Genomic DNA, 20,940 nt, shown 5'->3' with positions numbered 1-20,940 from the left:
AATAGGTACTTAACATAGTGACTTTTTATTGCTTTGGTTTTTCTTTTTGATTTATCTTTTGCTTGTGTATCACTTTTATTTCCATAGAGACCCCTCTCTAACCTTCACCAAAGAGCCATCCCTTGCAATAAAGCAAAAAAGGCATTTGAGAAAACTATTAACCAGCACATCTTAACATCTTTCACACAATTTGTCCCTCACCACTAAAAATATGAGAAATGTATCTTTCTTATCTAGGGTCAAATTGTCATTTTAGTTACATTGTTTTTTATATTTATTCTTTGCATTCTGTTGTTGAAATCATTATGGATGTAGATTGTTGGTTCTTTGTCCATCCTGAATCAGTTCATAGAAGTCTTCTGATGCTTCATTATGTATACCCTGTTATCATTTTTTATATTGCAGGAATATTTTCACATTCATATTCATTTAGGAATATTTTCACATTCATATTCATTTAGTCATTCCCCAGTTAATATACATCATCTTTGTTTCCACTCCTCTGCTGCTGCAAAAAAGTACTTTTTAATCAATATTTCAGTCTAGATTTGATTGACCATTTAGTATGGTAAATTTACTACTAAGAAAAGATCCAATCTCCTCTTTTCCTGTAATTATTCAATATAAAAGGCATATTTGATTTATTTTTTAGTGTTTTATTTTTCCTAGAGCTTTTTTAAAGATGCTTTTTCTAATTAACAGAGTTCAGATTTGGGAGTCAAACAAAAAAGTGAATTGAACAGTCGCTTGGAGGAAAAGACCAATCAGATGGCTGCTACCATTAAACAACTGGAACAGAGGTAAAAGTGATTTTTCTTTAACAAAATACTCTGGGCTCATTGGTCATGTTAAAAAGGGTTGTGAACTTCAACAGATTTCTTAGCCATTGTTTTCCCAAATACCTAGAGAAAGTAACAAAACAAGTTATTTCAAGTGTGAGAAGTCTAGTTGATAAGTCAAACATTTGTCAAATGATTAAATCAAAGGAAACAAATTAAGATAACGACCTTAAACTTCATTTGTGACTTCTCCAAGAGGTTTTGTTGAAAACATTCTTAAGAAACAATGTATCCATGGATGTTTTCTACACTATAATTAATAGCAGTATTAATTGGTGGAATGAGTTTCGCTTAGTGCTTTCACTTGTTTCAAGAGACCAAAGTTTCTAACAGTGATGAAAATGATGGTTACTATTCAGAGAAGTTTGAAACATACTCGTTTATTTGAATTCATATGAAATTCTTAAAAATAGGCAACAATATCTAGTTTGTGAGAGTGAATCACTTCTCACGCTGCAAAATGACTTGTGGTATGTCACAGCTTCCCATGAGAAAACTTTTTTTACTAAATCAATGAGCAGCTCAGTTTAAGAAACTAAATCACCTGCTCTACATTTGCTGGCCAGAATGTGTCAGGGGCTGGTTATGAGCTTCTGGCCCATGTTCTAAGCTATGTTTTGTTGCCTCTGCAGTTCTGTGATACTGAGATACATTAATAGTGGTGTGCAAAGAGATTGCAAAAAAGCTAGTTGTTAAAAATTCTTTATATTTCTTTGAATAAAACTGTCATCAGCTTGAAGCCTAGAGCAGTGGTCTCCAAATATTTCTGATGAAAAAAATTTTCTTAAAAATTTGTGCACACCCCCCTCAGTTAAATGTATGCTTATTTGTAAATATACAAATATACATGGCATTATTATGCAATACATGCCATATAAACATACAAAAAAGAGAAACTTTAAAAGGATGAGACAAAGATGAATTGTACATGAATGATTCTCACCAAAAATATTAATGTCATTATATTTTAGCTAGACCAATGTGGTTGAATAGGAAGTCTTTGTTTAACACTGTGATACAGACAGTTTAATAGTCTAGTTCTAATTTCAACTTGCGGTTTATTGGTATCCTAGTTGGAAAAAAAAGATAGACATACCTCAAAAACAGATTTAAATGCAAGAAGTACATCTTAAGCTGATGCTGATTTTGTTATATATCCCCTAAACATGCATAAGCTTTAGTTGAAATTTAGTTAGTTAATTTCTATCACCCTTTGTGTTAGTTTTTTTCACAAACGAATTGGAAGATGTGGCATTTTTCTATATTAACAAATAAGTTCAAAATCCACTCCTTTTCGTAGAAACTTACAAACTGGTTAGAGGATTAGGTTTTCTTACATTTTTAAGTGTGCGTCTATGAGGCGTTTTTATAGATGATACATTTTAATCACAGAGCTTAGTTTTTAAGCATTTTTCTAATCATTATAGATTAATATCTCAAATCATAATATTCTCTTATAGTGAGGTTCATTATTAACAGTTATGTTGATAAAACTAATTAAAATAATCTTTATAATTTTGAAAATTTTGTCTGACCTTGCCTAATCAACATTGTTCTCATAAGTCTGATACCATAAATCTACTTAATGTGGTTTATAAAATTCTCTACTTTCATTTGTAAGTCACCTCTTAATTCCTGACTTCTTAACATGTGCTGCTTTATTCATTACCACCTGCTACTTGAGTCATTACCCTATTCATTACTAAATTGCAACAACTCCATCAGTTAGTGATTAGTTTAGGGCCTCCATTCCAGCTTGTTAATTAACTGTGATTTATTTAACAAACCGGAGAAATTTCTTTTCCTGTCAGCAGCTATCTATCTATTATCTCTATCAAAAAAAAAACCAAACCCCCCCCCCCAAAAAAAATTATCTCTTAGAATTCAATAAATATTAACACTGCTAGTTGTATAATTTTTAATGAGGTAATTGCTACAAAGATAAATATTTACAATGTTGTAGCTATGAGAATGATCATACTAGTGTGACTTCTTATCAATACTTAAACTGTTGAAAATAGTTTCTCCCTTCTTCTGGAAACAGTTCCACCATTCAATTCATTCAAGATACTAAATAAATAAAATTTCTTAAGATTTTTTCATCATCTTAGAAACATAAAGGTAACTATAGTTTTATTAGGAAAGAAAATGCCTCCATCTTCTTTTCTCTGAATTTTCCAGCTGTTTACTAATCATGATAAAAGTTTCCTCAGTTTCTTTCAAGCCATCACTCTGAATAGATTTTTCAAACTGCCATTTTTATAAAAGTCCATCTTATTCTTGTGGGAGTGAATTAACTTTCACATTGCAAAATGTCTATTGGTATGTTAAAGAGTATGCTATATAGTCAAATAAATGAACCACTGGTGATCCCTTTTGCTCATGGAAATCTCACTCTTCCTACCTGCTACTTTGTGTACTAAATTTATGAAACATAACCATCTGACCAATACAAACTGAAAGGATCACTAGGGTCAATTTATTAAATATTTGTATAGAATAATAATACTAAGGGGGAGTTGTCCTTTTAAATTAAAAAAAAAAAACAAACCAATAGAAGCTCTAACATTTTCTTTCCCACATAGTAGTGGGTTGTCTTATTTGTCCCCACTTTGGAGACCATTGATTTATATAGCATCGGTATTTAACTAATGGTCCCAGATTGGTAGAGAAATTTGAAACACATAATGTGAGTGGCATGAAGATCAAGAAAACCCTTTGGAATTGAATTCTGACCAACAAGATGCTTCTGGATATGATTTGTAACCAGATTGATTTTTTTTTTTTAGTATCTTATAGCCTTGAATTATTGAATCCTATCAATTTTGGTCTGGTATGTAGCAGATGAAGCTGAATAACAAGAAAGTTTCCATCTAACACTAAGCTGACTTGATCTTTTTTCCTCTTCCCTTTTTTTGTTCGTTTTCATATTCCTTTTTCTCTTCCATTTTCATTATGATTTCTTCCTAATCCAGCGAAAAGGATTTGGTGAAACAGGCAAAAACCTTAAATTGTGCAGCCAGTAAGCTGATTCCAAAGCATCATCATTAGGGATTTTGCAGCTGGTCACCTCACAACTCTCACAACACAACTTAGTTGCAAATGAGGGAAATTGGAGAATCTGTTATAAGTTTAAACTTGGCGCTCCTGTGTAAAAATGTCATCCAAACTTGACTTGGGATTTATCAAATTTTAAAAAATCTTTTGGGTTGGGTCTTCTTTCTCTTCTTTTTTTTTTTTCCAAGAACTAGAAAATTTGGTATAAGTTCCCTGATTATTTGTCAATAAACTTTGTTAAACGACATCTGAGTTGGCCAGTAAATAAATACACCAAAATAAAAACCAACAAAATAAGGCATAAGGAATTGGAGATTGTATGTATACTGTTGATGCACTTCACCGACATCACAGTCTCTAACGTTATCAGACCCTGGGTGCAGCGTTCATGTCAGGAGCGGTAGGCCAGGTCATGGACAACCTGACTCATATTCTCTGTTCTCCCATCCCATCGTTTGTTATGAAATAAGAGATGGAGAATTTGGAGCCTTGAGTGTTTCTGGGACTAGTTGTGTGTGTGTGCGTGTGTGTGTGTGTGTGCGCGCGTGTATCCTAAATCATTATGTTTTTGCTTTTTGTTCATCACCTTTAATCAAGTAAGAATCAGATATCTCACCACAGTCCTGTCCTCCATAACTAAGACTGCTCGCAACTCTTTTGCCTTAGTGACTTCAAACAAAAAAAGGAGAGCATCCTTAACATTCCTTTACAGTGCTTAGAGACAAGCTGTCATAGCTTAGGTGTCTTAGAGTAACATGAACATGGAAATTTCAATAAGTCCCTTCTTACCTTTGCCTCACCTTCTACCTCTCTTCCCTCTAGAAACTACCGCAGTTTTTCCTTTCTTCAGGAATCCCACGGAGGGGCTTTTTACCAGAATTCTCTTCCAGGAGAGGGGCAGGCTGCAGACGCTCTCTGTTATTTCTCCTGTGCTCAGGAGGACCACTGTAGCCTCAAGAAGGGCCATTAAGCCACAAGTCCTTGTCTCAGAGCAGCCGGCAAATCATAGGGGAAATGACATTGTTGCCTTTCAATCAGATATTTCTTACTTTTTGGCTTTTGAATTTCTGTCGCCTATTAAAAATAGAAATTTGCTGGGCTTCCTGGCAAACTAACAAAAGTTCATTTACCTGTTAGGCAAACATTTCAGATGTTAACACAGGAAAAAAGGAAATTGCAGAGTTTTAACACTAAACTGCATTTTTCCAAGTTTATTAACTGGAAACAGGGATGGAGGTGGGAGAATCCCCCCACTCCCAGTAGGTTTCCACAAAGAATATTAACAGATCTCTTCTAATGTTAAAAAGAGACTACAGACCAAGGCCCTTTTTTTATTTTTAATAATCCCATAAACAGAATGCTTTGAGAAATATGGTTTGAATTTTGGGGTGGGCTTTTTTTAGGTGTTTTATTCCTTCAGCCGGTATTGGTGACATTTTTTCTTGGCCTGATTTTGCTGAATGTAAAGTGAGAGATGTACAGAGCTAGAATACAAAAGAAGTCCTTGTCTGGGGCATTTCAACTCCCTTTGGGGATTGGGAAAAGGCTCTTTTATGTCCCAGTGTTTTGGCCCATACCTTTTCCTAGGTTATTCCATGGGCATAAACTTGTGGTCGTATCAGTTGAAAGGAAAGGACCCTCTTGGGGAGAGAGCCTTTGGTCTTGAGTTTATTTTATTTCATCCCTGTAGTTTTAGGGGAGGGGGTAGATACTACAATAAAACTCATTTCCTTAGTTGTCCTCATCAGCCTTTTGTGGTGAATTTAAATTAGCTTCAGTTTGAAGTGTATAGTATTGGGGGGAGTGGAATCAAGGAAGAGAAAGCATTGAAAGTACAGACTATTTCATGTAAATCTTTCAAGATGATGGGCATTTGGCTCAGTTAGTTATTCTATAGGCTCTCTGATACTTCTCCTCAGTCAGTACCCTTCAGGTGCCAAGGAGAATAAAAGCCTTCATCAGACGGTCTGGAGAGGCTCTAAGGGGTGAAAAAAGGGTTTTCCTTTTCAGTAGAAGAACAAGCTTCCTGACAGAACCTTTCTTTATATAACTATCTCTCAGCCCTATAGGTTTTTGACATAGAATGGCCAGTAAAGTTAACCAGGTGTGATGATTGGGATCCAGGTGCGGGAGTGTCTAAGAAGGGCCGCCTACTGTTGCAAGTTCTACCTACACTTGTAAAGCTGAAATGTAACATAGAACCATAATAGAAAATAAATTAACAAAACAACAAATTTAGATTTGACTTTACTGTGTATTTGAGGTTTGCTTTGGATATGGATTTTTTTAAAGTGATGTTTTGTTGTTTATCATCTAATGGCTGTAAAATGTAGTAATAGAATAAAAAAATTCTTGGAAAATCAGCTTCTCTTCTGCCTGGTTCACCTATATCTTGCTTTCTTCAGAATGTTTTTTCGTCTTACCCATTGTTTTATTTTCATTTTGCCCATAACTTATCCTTTACTCCCTTCTGTGACTCTTGACCTTGTTCTTTCTTTTCTCTCTTTCTCCCTCCCTCTCCCTTCCTCTCTCTTTCCTCCTTTCTTTCTCCTTCTCTTCTCTTTCCTTCTTTGTCTTTTTCTCTTTCCTCTTCTTCCTCCTCCTTTTCTCTCTCCTCCCTTCTTCTTTCTCTATTTTTCTCCTCTCTTCCTTCTCCCTTCCTCCTCTTCTATTTCTAGTTCTTTTCTACTCTCTGTTTCTCTCCCCACCCTCTCTGAGTTGTTTTTTATTTTGTGGTCTGTGCTTGGTCTTCCTCCCCACCATGGCTTTTGTTTTTTATCTAAGTTCATGTGGCTCACATCCAGATTGCGCCAGGCTGAGCGAGGCCGCCAGTCTGCTGAGGAGGACAACCGCCTTTTCAAGCAGGACTTTGGGGACAAGATCAACAGTTTGCAGCTGGAAGTGGAGGCACTCCTCAGGCAGCGGTGAAGAGAGGGATCTGGAGTCATGGGTTGGAAGGGTGGTCCATGGGAGGTCAGTGGCAAGGTAGTGGGAGTTAGGGGAAGATGTAAGGAGAGTACAGTCCAGTTCAGGGAGCCATGAAGGCTCTTTCTCCAAGTTCAGAAGATTTCAGCATACTTTGTTCATTTAACCTCTAGCTAACAGCAATGGAAAGCAAAGACATAAGGAAACAAGGGTAAAAAAAATGGCCAAATTATTTATATTCCTAGAACAAAAATATGTCAGATACACATGAGAATACAGTGGCAGTCTCAGCTTTTGCCTGTGGTCAGGACTACAAACTACACAATTAATTTGGGGTATTTGATATATAATTCTTGGGGAGAAATTTCTTTAAGAAAAAAAAATTTTAGTGATATAAATGCTATTTTCTTATCAAAAGGTCTACATGCTATTATAGAGGGCCTCTTAACCTCAAATTTGTGTATGTGTGTCTGTCATGATTCCAGCTCTCCAACTTGGCAATTTGGTTAAGTCTGTAGACCTCTTCTCAAAATATTGCAAAAATAATAAAATTCAAATACATAGTTTAACAAAAGAAACCAGTCATAATGAAATAGAGTAATTAAAATTATTTGAAAGGTTGTAGACACCATGCTAACACTAAAAAAACTGAAAATTTAAGAATATCTGAAAAGCCTGAGTTTCATTTATTAACACAGCACATTTTATTTTAATCCATAAGAATCCAAAGAAAATAAAGATAGTGAAATGAAGATTTTTATCACAAATAAACTATATATTTTTTGCATCAGATGACATGCCTGTTCTTTTTAGTGTTAAAAACCCTTGAGTGATAAGCTTCTTTACCTTCTGCATTTTTTATCCCATGGTAATGTTTAGTGGCAGCCCTAAAGCCCTTTGAGATCTTCAAATGGCTTTTGAATCATTAAAGAAAGATTAAATTATGTTCAGTAAATATTTTGTTGTTTCCTATTAGTTATAGAAGTTTCTCACAAATTGATATGTCTCTAATCACTTTTTCCTTATTAGAATCTATGATTAGGCAAAACTAGCTAATGGGCAAACTCATTGTACTAATCACAATTTGAGAGAAAGAGTCAATACACTTTTTTAGCACTAAGAATTTTTTTTTTTTTTTTTTTTGGTCTAAATCCTAGGACACACTTTGAATGCATTCGTTTATTTCCATTGCCCTCAACACATCATTTCTAAATAATAAATTTCTCCCTCTAAGGGGAGAATTCATTTTTAAACTATGTGAATGTTAGGGAGAAGACTCTTTTTCATTGTAGAAAAGAAGATGGAAGAAGAAACTGGAGGGTAGTTTGTTAGGTGAATATGATCTTTAGGTTTTGGTTTTGGGGTTTGTTTGGGGTTTTGTTTTATTTTTTTTTGATGAACATGATTTGTTGAGCTGCAGAAACCCAGTCTTCTCATCCTAACCATTCTCTCCTTTTCTACCAGGAACCAGCTTGAGCAAGAGCTGAAACAGGAAAGAGAAAGAAGATTACAAAGTAGTCAACGTTTTCCAGAGAAAGTCTCACCAAAGCCTGTACCCAAAATGGTAATCCTTGTAGTGATAGCTTCATGTTTTAGCTTTTTAGCTAAACACGTAAGTTTAGTCTTTTTTAACAACCTCTCTGTGAGGATGAGGAGAGTCCAGGGAGTTGAGAGGGAAATGAGAGTGCAGCGTGTCTAGTCAGAGTCATCAACTTTTTTTCTTATGGCCATGAGTATGAAGGCAACCCTTCAGAATCTTTACATGAAGAATTATCCCATTCCTATCTGGGTCCTCTCTTTCTCTCTATCATGAAACCAGGAATGTTGTGGAACTTTCAATCTTTGGGACATTTAGAGAACAACTGTGTCTTCATAAATATAGTATTTATTTTTTTCCCCAAAGTGTGATCCATTTTTATTTACTTAATAATATTTTATTTTTTCCAATCATTTATAATTTTTAATATTCACTTTGGTAAGATTTTTGAGTTCCAGATTTTTTTTCTTCTCTTCTTTCTTTTCCCTTTCCCCAAGCCATCTGATAATTCTCTATATATTTTAGAAATGAGGCCTTTGTTAGAAACATTGGATGTAAAAATCTTCCCTTCATTTTCTTCTTCTCTTCTAAACTTTGTTTGCATTGCTTTTGTTTGTACAAAAACTTTTTAATCAAAATTATTCATTTTGTTTTTCATAATGTGGCTACAGATTCCTTCCTTCTCCACAGATCTGAGATGTAGACTATAACCTATGTTCTTCTAATTTGCTCTAATTAGAGTCTAATTAGACTCTTTATGTCTAAATCATGACTCCATTTCAACCTTATCTTGGTATGTGGTGTTAGGCAGGCATAGAAACTATGCCTGGTTTCTGCCATACTATTTTCCAATTTTCCCAGCAATTTTTGTCAAATATTGAGTTCTTATCCCAGAAGCTAGAATCCTTAGGTTTATCAAACACTAGATTACTATAGTAATTGACTGTTGGGTCTTATGAAACTAACTTACTCCATTGTTGGACTACTCTCCTTAGCCAGTATCAAATGACTTTGGTGACTGCTGCTTTATTATTATAATTTCTAGGCCATATTCATTTGCATTTTTTTTTCATTAATTCCCTTGAAATTCTTGACATTTTGTTCTAACAGATAAACTTTGTTGTTATTTTTTTTATCTAGCTCTATAAAGTAATTTTTTGGCAGTTTGATTGGTATGGCACTGAATGAGTAGATTAATTTAGGTAGAATTGTCATTTTTATTATAATCATTTGGCCAACCCACAAGCAGTTGATATTCTTCCAATTGATTAGATCTAACTTTATTTGTGTGGAAAGTGTTTTGTAATTGTGTTGTGATATGATTCCTGACTTTGTCTTAGCAGGTAGATTCCCAAATATTTAATTTAATCTACACTTATTTTAAATGGGATTTCTTTTTGTATTTCTTGTTGCTGGACTTTGTTGGTAACATATTAGAAATGCTGATGATTTATGTGGGTTTATTTTGTGTCCTGCAACTTTGCTAAAGATGTAAATTGTTTCTAGTAGTTTTAAGTCAAAAGACTTTTTTTAAAAAGAGGGGAAATGGGGCAGCTAGGTGGAGCATTGGATAGAGCGCCAGCCCTGAAGTCAGGAGGACCTGAGTTCAAATCTGGCTTCAGATACTTAACTCTTCCTAGCTGTGTGACCCTGGGCAAATCACTTAACTCAATTGCCTCAGCACACACAAAAAAAAGAGAGAGTGTGGAAATGTAAGATATCTCAGAGCAAAACAATTAATTTGGAAAATAAATCAAGGATAGATAATTGATGAATCATTAGACTACTTGACAGCTGTGACCAAACAAAAAGAACCTAGACTTCCTCTTTCAGGAATTCATAAAGGAAAATCACTCAAATATCTTAGAATCTGCAGGCAAGGCAGAAGATACAGCCTTGTAACAAGCAATGACTAACCAGCAAAACTGAATATTATCTCACATTATAAAGAGACAGGGTTAGAATCCTTACAAAGTGTTAAGTCATTAGAATTGATAGAGACAATAATTATCTAATTTATCATGGTTCAGTATGATTGATCTGATCCTACAGGGAGATGTTATGGGCCAGAACCTGAAACAAGGTACTAAGTGGAATTGATAGAAGCAAGTTCCCACATTAGAGAGTTCCCACATTAGCTCGCACACATTAGTTCACAAGTTTGGAAGATTCACAAGTGTTCACAAGTATGGGAGATACACAAAATTAGTTTTGTAACTTTGTGAATTCACACCTCCCATAATCCAACTCTCGGAGGAGTCAACCTTTGAGAGAGCATAAAAAGGAGCTGAGTCAGTGAAGTCAGTTCAGTTCAAAAGATTGCCAAGGGTTGGAGTTGAACTAGAAGCTGAAGCTGGCAGATAAGCTGCAAGAGCTCTTGGAACCAAGGAGGGAGAGAGGCCTCTAAGAAAGCTTGAAATCAGGCCCAAGGAAAGAGACAAGACTTGGAAGGAGAAAATAAACGTTTGGATTTTATCAGCTGACTGTATTTGAAGTGTGATTATTACTTTGAACTGAAACTAAGGCTGCCTCCAGAAAACCTCCCCAAGAAACCTGCTCTCAGAGAGAAGATCATATTATAAAAAAGAAGAGAACACCACAAGACAGAAATACATTAAAACAGATTTTTTTGTGTGTGTGGCGGTAAAGTCTTAAAGTCTGTGCATGATTTAGGGAATGGCTGAACAAATTGTGGTATATAAAGGTGATAGAATACTCTTGTGCTGGAAAAAAAGATGAAGGGATAATTTCAGAAACCTAGAAAGACTTGTTTGAATGGATGTAAAGTAAAGTAAGCAGAACCAAGAGAACCTTGTGCCCAGTAATAGAAATATTGCAATGATGATCAGCTTAGAAAGGTTTCAGAGGCCAGAATAGCACAATGATTAACCATGATTACTATGATATGAACCATGATACTAACCCACCTCCTGATAGAGAAGGGAAGAATTCAGAGCACAGATTGGGATAGTTGATTCTGAAATATATTTTGCTGAAGAATTTGAAACATGTTAGAAAAAAACTATAAACTTTAGGGAACCGAATGCAAAGAAGCTCTGCAAGCCCCTCTGGGTGTATACACCTTGACTTGTGCTCTCAGTGCTTTTGCAAAAAAACCAATTAAAAATTTTTATTACTGAGCCCTCCTATTTATCAAAAGGGAACCACCCCAAGTATATAAGTATAAGAACCTGAAAGGGAAGCAGGATGATGGCAAATAATTGTAGCTCTCTGTCGAATGATGGTCAGACAAATGACACTTTCTCTAAGAGGCTTTGCCGAATCCCCCCATTTGCCTTGCCTCTTCCTCCACTCAGCCCCCATCGCTTTGTAATACCTTATACTTTTGATTCTCGGATGGTCCGTATTTTCTCCCTTCATTCAGCAGTTCAGTTAGGGTTGATTGTTCAGTGTTGTGATAGCATTTCTCAGGATATAGCACAGATGAACTCAAGTGTAGATTGCTCTTTGCTCTGGAGATTTCACTTTTGGATTTTGGATTTCTGTCCTAAGATGATTGAATTCACATTCGGATTAAGACACATAGGGGAAAAGTAAAAAAGGTCTGCGACATCACTGTATACTGTCCTTTTTAATTGGTAAACTGGCTATTTTCTTTTGGCAGGACGGGAAGCATAAAATCCAAGAGGAAAATGATAAACTAAAAAAGCCCTTGGAAGAAGGCCACACAATTCTCCCTACCAAGTATTGACTAAATTATAAAACTCTTGTCTAATGGGGGTTTGGGATGGAAGGGGGGGGGGTCTATTCATAGTTTTTCTTGCAATAAACTGGGATCTGACCTTTCTGCAAATGTTTATAAGCCAGAAAATTATTTTGGAGATGTGGGAAGTAAATAACAAACTCAAGAGAATGGTGAGAGCTGGTCCCCAGGCCTCAGTACTCACTCATACCAACCACCTCTTTGTGTTCGTAAGAGACAAGAAGGCCACCTGGCTATTCCCCCTGCTTCTGGGCTTATTTTTATGCCTGTCCCCAAAGAACTCCTCAAGGACCCTCAGTAGGTGTCAGGATGGAACTTCTTGGGACTGTTTGGGGCCTACAGCAGTCACAGATCTCCGAGCCTGAGACTTGTCCCTTTAGGTAAAGGAACTCGTCTGAGACATAGCTGCTCTAATGTGGTCAGTGGACCAGTGCTTGAACTGTGGCTCCCTTTCCCCCCCCTTCCTCTAGCTCTCTAGAAGGTCTCTAGGCTGCTTCTGTTTTCTTGGCTTTCCATCTAGTTCAACCAAAAGGCATATTTGTTTTCTGTTGGTGGGGCAGAGAGAGTAGGGGCAGCTTTTCATGACTGTTCTATGTTCTATAAGAAAACTTAGAAACTGTAAGTGGGCTTTGGGAGTCCCTGGGCCAGTCATGGATATAAAAACAAGACAAAAGTCAGGACAAAGTTATAGGGTACTTATTCTGTCTCCCTCCTCTCCTTTCCTCCTTCCTTTCTCTTTTTTTTCTTCCCTTATTCCTTCTCTCTCTCGCTCTTTCCTTTAATCTGTAGAATTTCATTGTGTAGATAATCAATCAAACACATGATATTTCTCCGAGTATCCTTTGTTCTCTCAAAGCCCAGACTGATTCTAGAGTGCTTAACACCAGCCCCAAATATGTCTCTTTGGCTTCATCTTACTTACCCTGTCCTCTGAAGCAATGAGGAATACATAATTGAGAAGGAATTTAGAGAGGCCTTTATTCTGTCTGGAATCCCAAGGGGATTCAAAGTGGGGCCAAGGCCAAGATAAGGATATCCATATTAGGGTACAATCTGGCTGAGAACTTCAGTAATAATAATGGTCATAATACCTAGCATTGAACACCTATTATGGGCCAGGCACTGTGCTAAGCATTTTACAATAGGAGCTCATTTGATATTCCCATCCACCCTGGAGGGCAGACATTATTATCTCATTTTACAATGGAGAAAACAAGCAAGCAGGTTCCATGACTTGCCCTGGGTCACACAGCTAGGTATTGTTTGGGGCCCTGCCTCTAGCCCCTAGAACCTGCCCAGGTTTCCAGGGGGTAATGGAAATGGCATTAGTCCAGAGCTGCTGGTTCTCCTTAGATTTAGCCAAGTTAGAAAAAGCTGAAGCTTTCTAAATTTCCACTAGAGTTGGTCAAAGATTATAATCCAAGTTCATCCCCATTTCTGGTTCTTAAAATTATTGGTGAGCAAGGTTTCAGTTCTTTTTCAAATGAAATGCTTTCTATTTTTTTCTTTTGAGCTTAGACAACATCAGAATGTTTTCATAAAAACCCTGGGAAGGGTCTTGATGAGATTTCACTTATTGTTCTGAAAGTGCATTTGTTAACCTTAGAAGAACTGGGATTTAAGAATCCCTTCAAAGACCAAGCTGGGTTGATTGTTTCATTGCTTCCCCCCTCCCCCGCCCCCCCCTTCATGAGGCAAATAAAATAGCTTTTAGTGGGATGAAAATTTTTATTTCAGAGAAAATTATATTTTTTATATCAGCTGATGCACTAAGATTGACATTTTTAGGATGGAAGTTGGAGGAATAAGATAGCTGGTAATGGAAAAATTGATGACCAGCTTTTTAGATTAATTCCATTTTTTTCTCCAATTATTTCAATATTCTACTTTCTTTCCTCCATCCCCCACCTCTATCTATGGTGCTAGATCTCATTCTTTTCTATATCCTTTGTCAACAGAAAAAAACAGTATCCAAGATGACTTGTTCAGTAGGACCTTGTGGTTGCCTCACCAGGGAAGTAAAAAAGTCAGCCCCCTTAATCTAGAATCTTAATAATCAAGTTAGGAGCCTCAAATTCTAATCCTGGCTTTGCCACTAATTGGCTACTGGGCTGCAACTAGATCATTGCAGTGCTCTGACCTCAGAGGAATTGGAGCAAATGATCTCTAACCTCTCTCCCAGTTTAATGTTCCATGATTCTACAGAAAACTTGCCTTTGGAAGAGAAAGATAAGATAAAAATTGTTGTCAGTAGAAAGGGAGTGGGCCATCAACTCAGATTGAAAGGTGGAATATGGGCATGTGTGTTTGCTTCTCTGTGGGTGAGGTTAGTCTGAAGGAATCATGGTCCTGTCCCCTGGATTTAGAGCATCTCATTTCTTAACTTTTCTCGGCTGTCTAGTTGTGTACAAAGTTGCACTAACTCCCCTTTGGGTTTCTTCCTTTCTAGACTGCAGCCTCACTCTGATGATCAGCAGGTAACCTATTTATTTCTTGACCATGGAGTCCTTTACAACCCTGGCTAAAATCTGAAGTGGGATGGACTAGAGACGGCCGGGAGGCAAACTAGGGTGGGAGGGGGACCGCAGACTGCAGCCCACCACAGGGACCACTGCCGCTGCTCCACGTTAGGGATGTTAGCCAAACGAAGCAATCTCAGACCTGTTAGAAGTGGCCCATTAACCCTGAGGATTTCACTGGTTTGAGCCACTTGAACACTTACTATTTAGCATTTGCTATTTAAATTATTTACTTAAAATAATATGGGGGCATCTAGGTGGCGCAGTGGATCGAACACCAGGCCCGGGATCAGGGAGACTCATGCTGAGGTCAAATCTGGCCTCAGACACTCACTAGCTGTGTGACCCTCGGCAAGTCACTTCCCAGTCTGCCTTGGTTGCATATAAAACGAGCTGGAGAAGGAAATGGCAAGCAGTCCAGTGTCTGACAAGAAACCCCCCCAAATACAGCCACAAAGTCAGGCAACTGAAAAGTAATAAATTAATAATATAATAAAAACATAACATTTAATGCTTTATATTGTCATTTACTTGCCTATTCGAATGATGGAGTGAGATTTGTTATATTGTCATTATGATAAGTCATTAAAATGGTTATCATGCATTTTGCTTTAGAAAGGAATAGATCTGCATGGCCTGATCAGATTACTGACCTGGAGCATGTACCCCAGAATGAGACCGGGCCACCATGTCTCATATATTCCAAGGGATTTTAGTATTATTTAGTATTATTCCAAGGGATTTAGTATTAATGCACAAAAGACATCATGGTCTCTTAATGGTTCCATTCCTGGTGGAGTTGTAGAAAGGGCAACACCACCCAAAAGGAAAGTTAGGTTAATATTTAAAAATTGCAGTTAGGCAGTTTACAAGTTGATTTAAAAGATTTTTCCTATGGAAATTCTGCCTGTTGTTTCAATTAGTGGAAAGGATTGATGAACTCAGTTACTAATGGTTAATATACACTTTCCCTCCCCTAACAACAACCCATTGGGTGTCTGAGAAGGCCTAGTATAGGGGTCCGTCACAAAGCTGGAATGGTTGATTCAAACAGAGAAGGGATGATCTTGGATCCAAGAACAACTAACCCCTGTCCGTGTTGGTGCCTTAGGATCAGCCGTCCCTGTTGGGAAAGCCACAGAGGTGCCAGCTGTGCCGCGAGGAGGGCAGCCCGGCCAAGGTAACAAACTCGGGGAGCAGCAGGCAAGGCGCCACGCGCACCTGACCTGGGCTCCTCCAGGCCCCAGATACGCAGAGGGAAGGTGGCTCGGAGCCTTCCCGTGAGCTTGCTGTTTCCTGGGCAAACCATTTCACTGTTGAGCTGATCAGATCCTTGAGATTTGTCTTACTCCAAGCCCAAACCTGGTCCTGGGTCGCCCTCCCTCCTCCCCTGACATCTGCCCAGAACAGCTCTAACCTTCTCTGCGGCCCCGGAGACAAGGACCGTGTTCACCTGCGTCTCCTCCCCTCCAGCCCCCAAGCCTCCCCAGTCCTTCGTCCATTCCTCCCTTGGACGTCTTCCAGCCTTCATGCGTAGCCAGTCTCCCGGGCCTCTATTCTCAATACCAAGGAGATTACGTTACTGCTCGGGGCTCAGATTTGCTGGCCCCAAAAACCACGGTTGATATCAACCTCACATTTCATAAAACCCCAGATCTTTTTATACAAATCTTCCCCTAACTTGTACTCACGGATTGATTTGGAATTTTTTTTTTTTTTTAACTTTTTGAAACCAAGTATTCATGTTAAGTTTATTGGATTTTCATTTTATTGGATTCAGAAAGACTTTCACAGTTAAATTTTATCTCATTAGAATCAATCCTTTGTTCTAGGCTGAAGGTTTTTTGAAGGTTGATTTTTTTTTTTTTTTTTTTTTTTTAACCACCACGTCATTTAAATCATTGAAGAAGGTATTGAATACTTCAATCATGATGACTCTTACCTGGATTGTCCTTGGCAAATATTTCGTTCCCTACTAGTAGGCTGGCTCTTTCTAGTTCTAGTTGATATGCTTAGAAGTGGAAATTAATTTTTAATATTAACTAAAAATAAACCTAATTATATTCCCCCAATGGAAGGGGAGATAAGTAGGTGTAATGCATTAAAATACCAAATTTAAAAAGGTTAACTACCTGTTTGTACTGCAGTATTGCCTAGTGCTATTAGTAAAAATAATATTAAATAGTAATAATTAGATGATAGGCCCATCTGTGCTCAACTTTGGTTAATGAAATAGAAATAAATTGAGGTTAAATGATTTGCCTCGGGTCACAGAGATGGCCAGTGTGTGTGAGAGGCAGGGCTTGTACCCTGGTCTCCCTGGCTTAGGGGTGCTGCTCTTTCTACTCCTCCATACGGTCTCTGTGTATCATATTTTTAATTTGATAAAGGGTTTCCTCTGCCGTCCCTATCAGGTAGACACGTGCATCTTTCATTGGCAGATGGCACAACTAAGACTAGCTACTAGTGCAGCAGGACAGGCAGGTCTAGGCCAGACAAAATGTTTCCTGGTCTGAGTGGGCATCAGGGAGCCACGAGTCCCCCGGGGCCTCTGCCCGTTTGTCTGCTTCTTGACTCTCCCCTCTCCTCCTCTTCATTGCAGAACGTGTGCAAGAACTGCGGGGGTACCTTCTGCGGGGCCTGCTCAGCCCGCGAGCTGCCCCTGCCTTCCAGCATCCGCCCGGAGCGAGTTTGCAACCCTTGCCACGACCGCCTGCTCCAACAGTACTCAAGTCAGCCCCTCATAAGGCCGAGGACGGAACGGGAGGAAGCTCTTCCCACAAAGGCAGGCCTGAGTCAGCCAGGGTTGGGAGAGGGAATCACTGTGGTCATGGAGAGCAGGCAGGGACGCTGGAAGTTCTCAGAGCTGCCTTCCCTCCTTCCAAGTGATAGCAAATAAACGTTGAGTTGACCTTTGTCTCCTCTTCCAAGTGCCCTCCCTTCAAGAGCCTATTTAGCATCTAGGATGACTTTATCCGGACAGATAAGCTTAGGAACAGAGGCAGGGCCACTTCTCAGAGGAAACGTCCGGACCATGAAAGAACTGGGTACGTTCAGATGAGTTTCCTCTGGGACCTGTTGAATTGGCAGGCTGAGAAGAACAAACGATTAAGGCTATTTTTTCCCACCACCAAATGCTGCTGGGGTTCTTCCATCTCCTCTAATCATTTTTTTTGAAACTGTGAACTTGACCTCAGGGATACCAGTCATATATTCTGAATGTACTTGTCACAAGGTGGCAATTTATTTAATCTACTTTTAGCACCAAGACCTTCCTGCTGTGGCCTAAATACTGCCACAAGAGCAAAAGTAAAGTGGGGATAACTTTAGAGACATGGCTACACTTCATCCCCCTGAAGTCCCATTTAATTTTTAATAGGTCAGTCCCAGGTAAAAAAGATAGTTGCTTCCACACTTGTTGGGTTAGACATTATACAAAGTCCTTCAATGTGAACTTCACTCCTGAAGTGTCACACGTACTATCAGACAGTCACTGTCAGCTTTCCTTTTTTAATTTTGTTAGAGGACTGGTCACTGGCAGTAAAAAAAAAAAAAGACATCATTCAGAAACCACAGCAAAATGAAAATGCCTCAATTTAAAAACTGTAGGGAGAGTCAAGAGTACAAGGACTTTAGCTTGAGAATAGGGAACAAGTCTTGGTTAAACCAAGCATAAATTAAACCTGGATCTCAAAAGTCCATAGCTGAGAATGAATGACTGAAATTACTGGGATGTGAAATTTTAATAGCCACTTTCTCTACGTGGGGTCTGGAATTTAGATTTATTTTCTCCCCTGAGGCAAGTGGGGTTAAGTGACTTGCCCAGGTTCACACAGCTAGGAATGTTGTGTTTGAGGCAACATTTGAACTCAGGTCTTCCTGACTAAAGGGCAGGTGCTCTATCTACTGCACCACCTGGCTGTCCCTTAGTTTAGAACCATAAACATGTTTTAATAGCAGAAATAAGGATTTGGCATTGGTAGCCCCCTTTGACAAGTCACATGGAGACTACCCTTGGGTACAAAGAAAAGCAAAGGGAGGTAAGATGTGAAATGTTTTCCCTATAAAAAATTCTCTATGGGAGAATTGTGAGACAAAATTTTGAGTTTTTCTTGCCCCATTTGCAAGCTAACACAACATTCTGTTTGGGCTTAAAACTCTGGAGAAAGAAATTATGATATTTTTATAATGCTTGTTTGCTAAAAATAATATGGGGCTTGAGAAGAGTGAGGTGATCTTAAGGATTGTTGAGAGAATCCCTCAGAAAATTAGTAGTGCTACTTGATCATTGAAGATTCCTGAGGGAAGATAAACTATGGCTCAGCAGTTTTTTCTCTAGGTGATTATTACCGATTGATTTTTGTCTAGGCTTCTTGGGAAGTAAAAGTTATTTTAAAATGGCAAGGTATTTGGGATCTGTCGGCCCTAAAGAGGAGACAGTTAACTCATTGTTCAGGGTTCTATTCAATGAGGTTTTCTTTTGATTTTCAAAAAATGAAGCCTTTAACAGAAGTTGAGTGATTGTTATTAACATTACTGCTTTTCATTATGAACACACAGTTTAGTTGTGTCCTTTGTCTGTGGAGCAAATAACCCCCAAGTTAACATTTACAACAGATGCTTGAAGGCTAACATTTTAATAGTTGGCCTGCGACTCGCCACAGACCCATAAGAGTTCCATTTTGCACAAGATTACCTGCTGCTTCCTCTGCTAATGCATTAAAACAATCTAATCAAATGAGTTAGCAGTTAAGGAGAATGAAAATTCCTGCTTTTGTATACAGAAGCAATCAACTTTTTTCTTTTTTTGGCTGAGGCAATTGGGATTAAGTGGCTTGCCCAGGGTCACACAGCCAGGAAGTATTAAGTGTCTGAGGCCAGATTTGAACTTGGGTCCTAGCTGCCCCTGTTGACCAAGTTTCTAAAGAAATAATGTAGAGGTGTCACTGCAAAAACTTGTTAAAGCATATTAAAAGAATGAGCCCAGCCTTTCAGTATTCCAGAGTCTCATTTACAGTTTTCCAGAGTGATTTTCACTTGGGGTCTATTATATCCAGCATTACAGTAAAGTACCTAACCCTGGTTTTCAGATCTCAGCTCCCTGACAGCGAGGATACATTTAGGTCCTGGATAGGTGTCGCGTTCCCCTAAACTACCTTGCATTTGAAGATTGTGGAAGGGGTTTTGTTCTTAAATAAATATTTGTTTGTTGAACAAGTTTTCTGGCTGGTTGGCTTTTTCTCGGCTACATTTGTTACTTTTCTGCCTCAGCTAACCAAATTGCCTCCTATGGAGTTTTCAGAATCATTGTCTATACAACTGTTGTGGACTAGTTCTTTTTCTAAGGTCAGAAGGTAAAATGTTCCAAATACACACTTCCCTTCACTCATCTATATAATTTTACCTTCATGCCCTTGGACAAATAGGATGAAAAGCGATTTCGTTTTTGAAGCGACTTTAGTTTTTGAAGATTAGTATGAACAATTCTTTATTGGGCCACCATATCTTTTAGACCAAACATTGGTCCTATCTCAAAAGAGACTGTTCCGCCTGCATTAAGAGGAAAAGTTTCCACTAAGAATATGATTCAGCCTTGTAGGAAGGGATTGTCTGTCCTGAACACAATCCATGTCATATTTTATGTCACTTGTCCTAAGAGCCAGGGCAAGTTATAGCATTACTCGGGTTACTCCACCTTATACATTAATTCATATTGAATTAATATTTATCTCACAGGAGACTTGCTCAAAATAACCAGAATAGAAAAGGGCAATGGGCTCACAATTTCCCTCATCCAGTTTGGGCCCTTACTTGACTTTATTCTTATTTTGATAAACGTGTTTGCAAGTGGCTTGAATTTATTTGACATAATTAAATACAGCATAGTTAAACAGCACATTTCCACTGGGCTGGGACCAGTTACCATCCATTTTTTACATATAAGATTGAATAGTGTGAACTCAGCAGACCAATACTTAACACTGATTGGGCATAGTGTTGTCCTTCCCTAAATGCCTGGACATTTACAGCCAAGACCCTGTTCTTCCCACCACATTCTAACTTGAGAACTGGGACACAGCAGCTTCTTGGTGGTCTGCTCTCCCTAAACGAACTGACTGTGTCCCCTCCCCAGAATCAGGCCTTGGGAGGCTGAGGATGGGTTCTGTGTCCATGGACCTGGCATCCACAACCAGGTTGAGTTTTAGTTCCAAAGTGGTATTTATCAATGTCTAAAAAGTGATGACAAGCATTATGATGTCTGTAACAAAAGAGAGTGCCCATTTATTTCTTCAGCCGACAAACCTGAATATATGCCAAAGACGCCATGAACAAACACTC

General features: G+C 38.3%; 1 protein-coding gene across 9 annotated transcripts in view; it reads left to right on the top strand.

Moving 5' to 3' along the window:
* RUFY3 (RUN and FYVE domain containing 3) overlaps positions 1–19,819 on the top strand; it is a 127,749-nt gene extending 107,930 nt beyond the window's left edge. For 3 of the 9 annotated variants that reach the window (XM_031943921.1, XM_031943923.1, XM_031943922.1), the window contains 7 exons: positions 703–800; positions 6,701–6,820; positions 8,286–8,385; positions 11,984–12,063; positions 14,532–14,559; positions 15,713–15,781; positions 17,204–19,819. In XM_031943921.1, coding sequence (XP_031799781.1) covers positions 703–800; positions 6,701–6,820; positions 8,286–8,385; positions 11,984–12,063; positions 14,532–14,559; positions 15,713–15,781; positions 17,204–17,500 — 792 coding nt within the window. In that variant the 3' untranslated portion in view covers positions 17,501–19,819. Of the gene's footprint in view, positions 1–702; positions 801–3,814; positions 6,260–6,700; positions 6,821–8,285; positions 8,386–11,983; positions 12,064–14,531; positions 14,560–15,712; positions 15,782–17,203 lie in introns of those variants that run through there. The other 6 variants (XM_031943926.1, XM_031943927.1, XM_031943928.1 and 3 more) reach the window with 3 other exon arrangements.
* Positions 19,820–20,940: the final 1,121 nt, after the last annotated feature.

The sequence above is a fragment of the Sarcophilus harrisii genome, chromosome 6 (genome assembly GCF_902635505.1).
Source record: "Sarcophilus harrisii chromosome 6, mSarHar1.11, whole genome shotgun sequence".
Classification (NCBI taxonomy): Eukaryota; Metazoa; Chordata; class Mammalia; order Dasyuromorphia; family Dasyuridae; genus Sarcophilus; species Sarcophilus harrisii.
The sequence above is the reverse complement of the archived record's forward strand: the minus strand, read 5'-3'. Positions and strand labels throughout refer to the sequence as shown.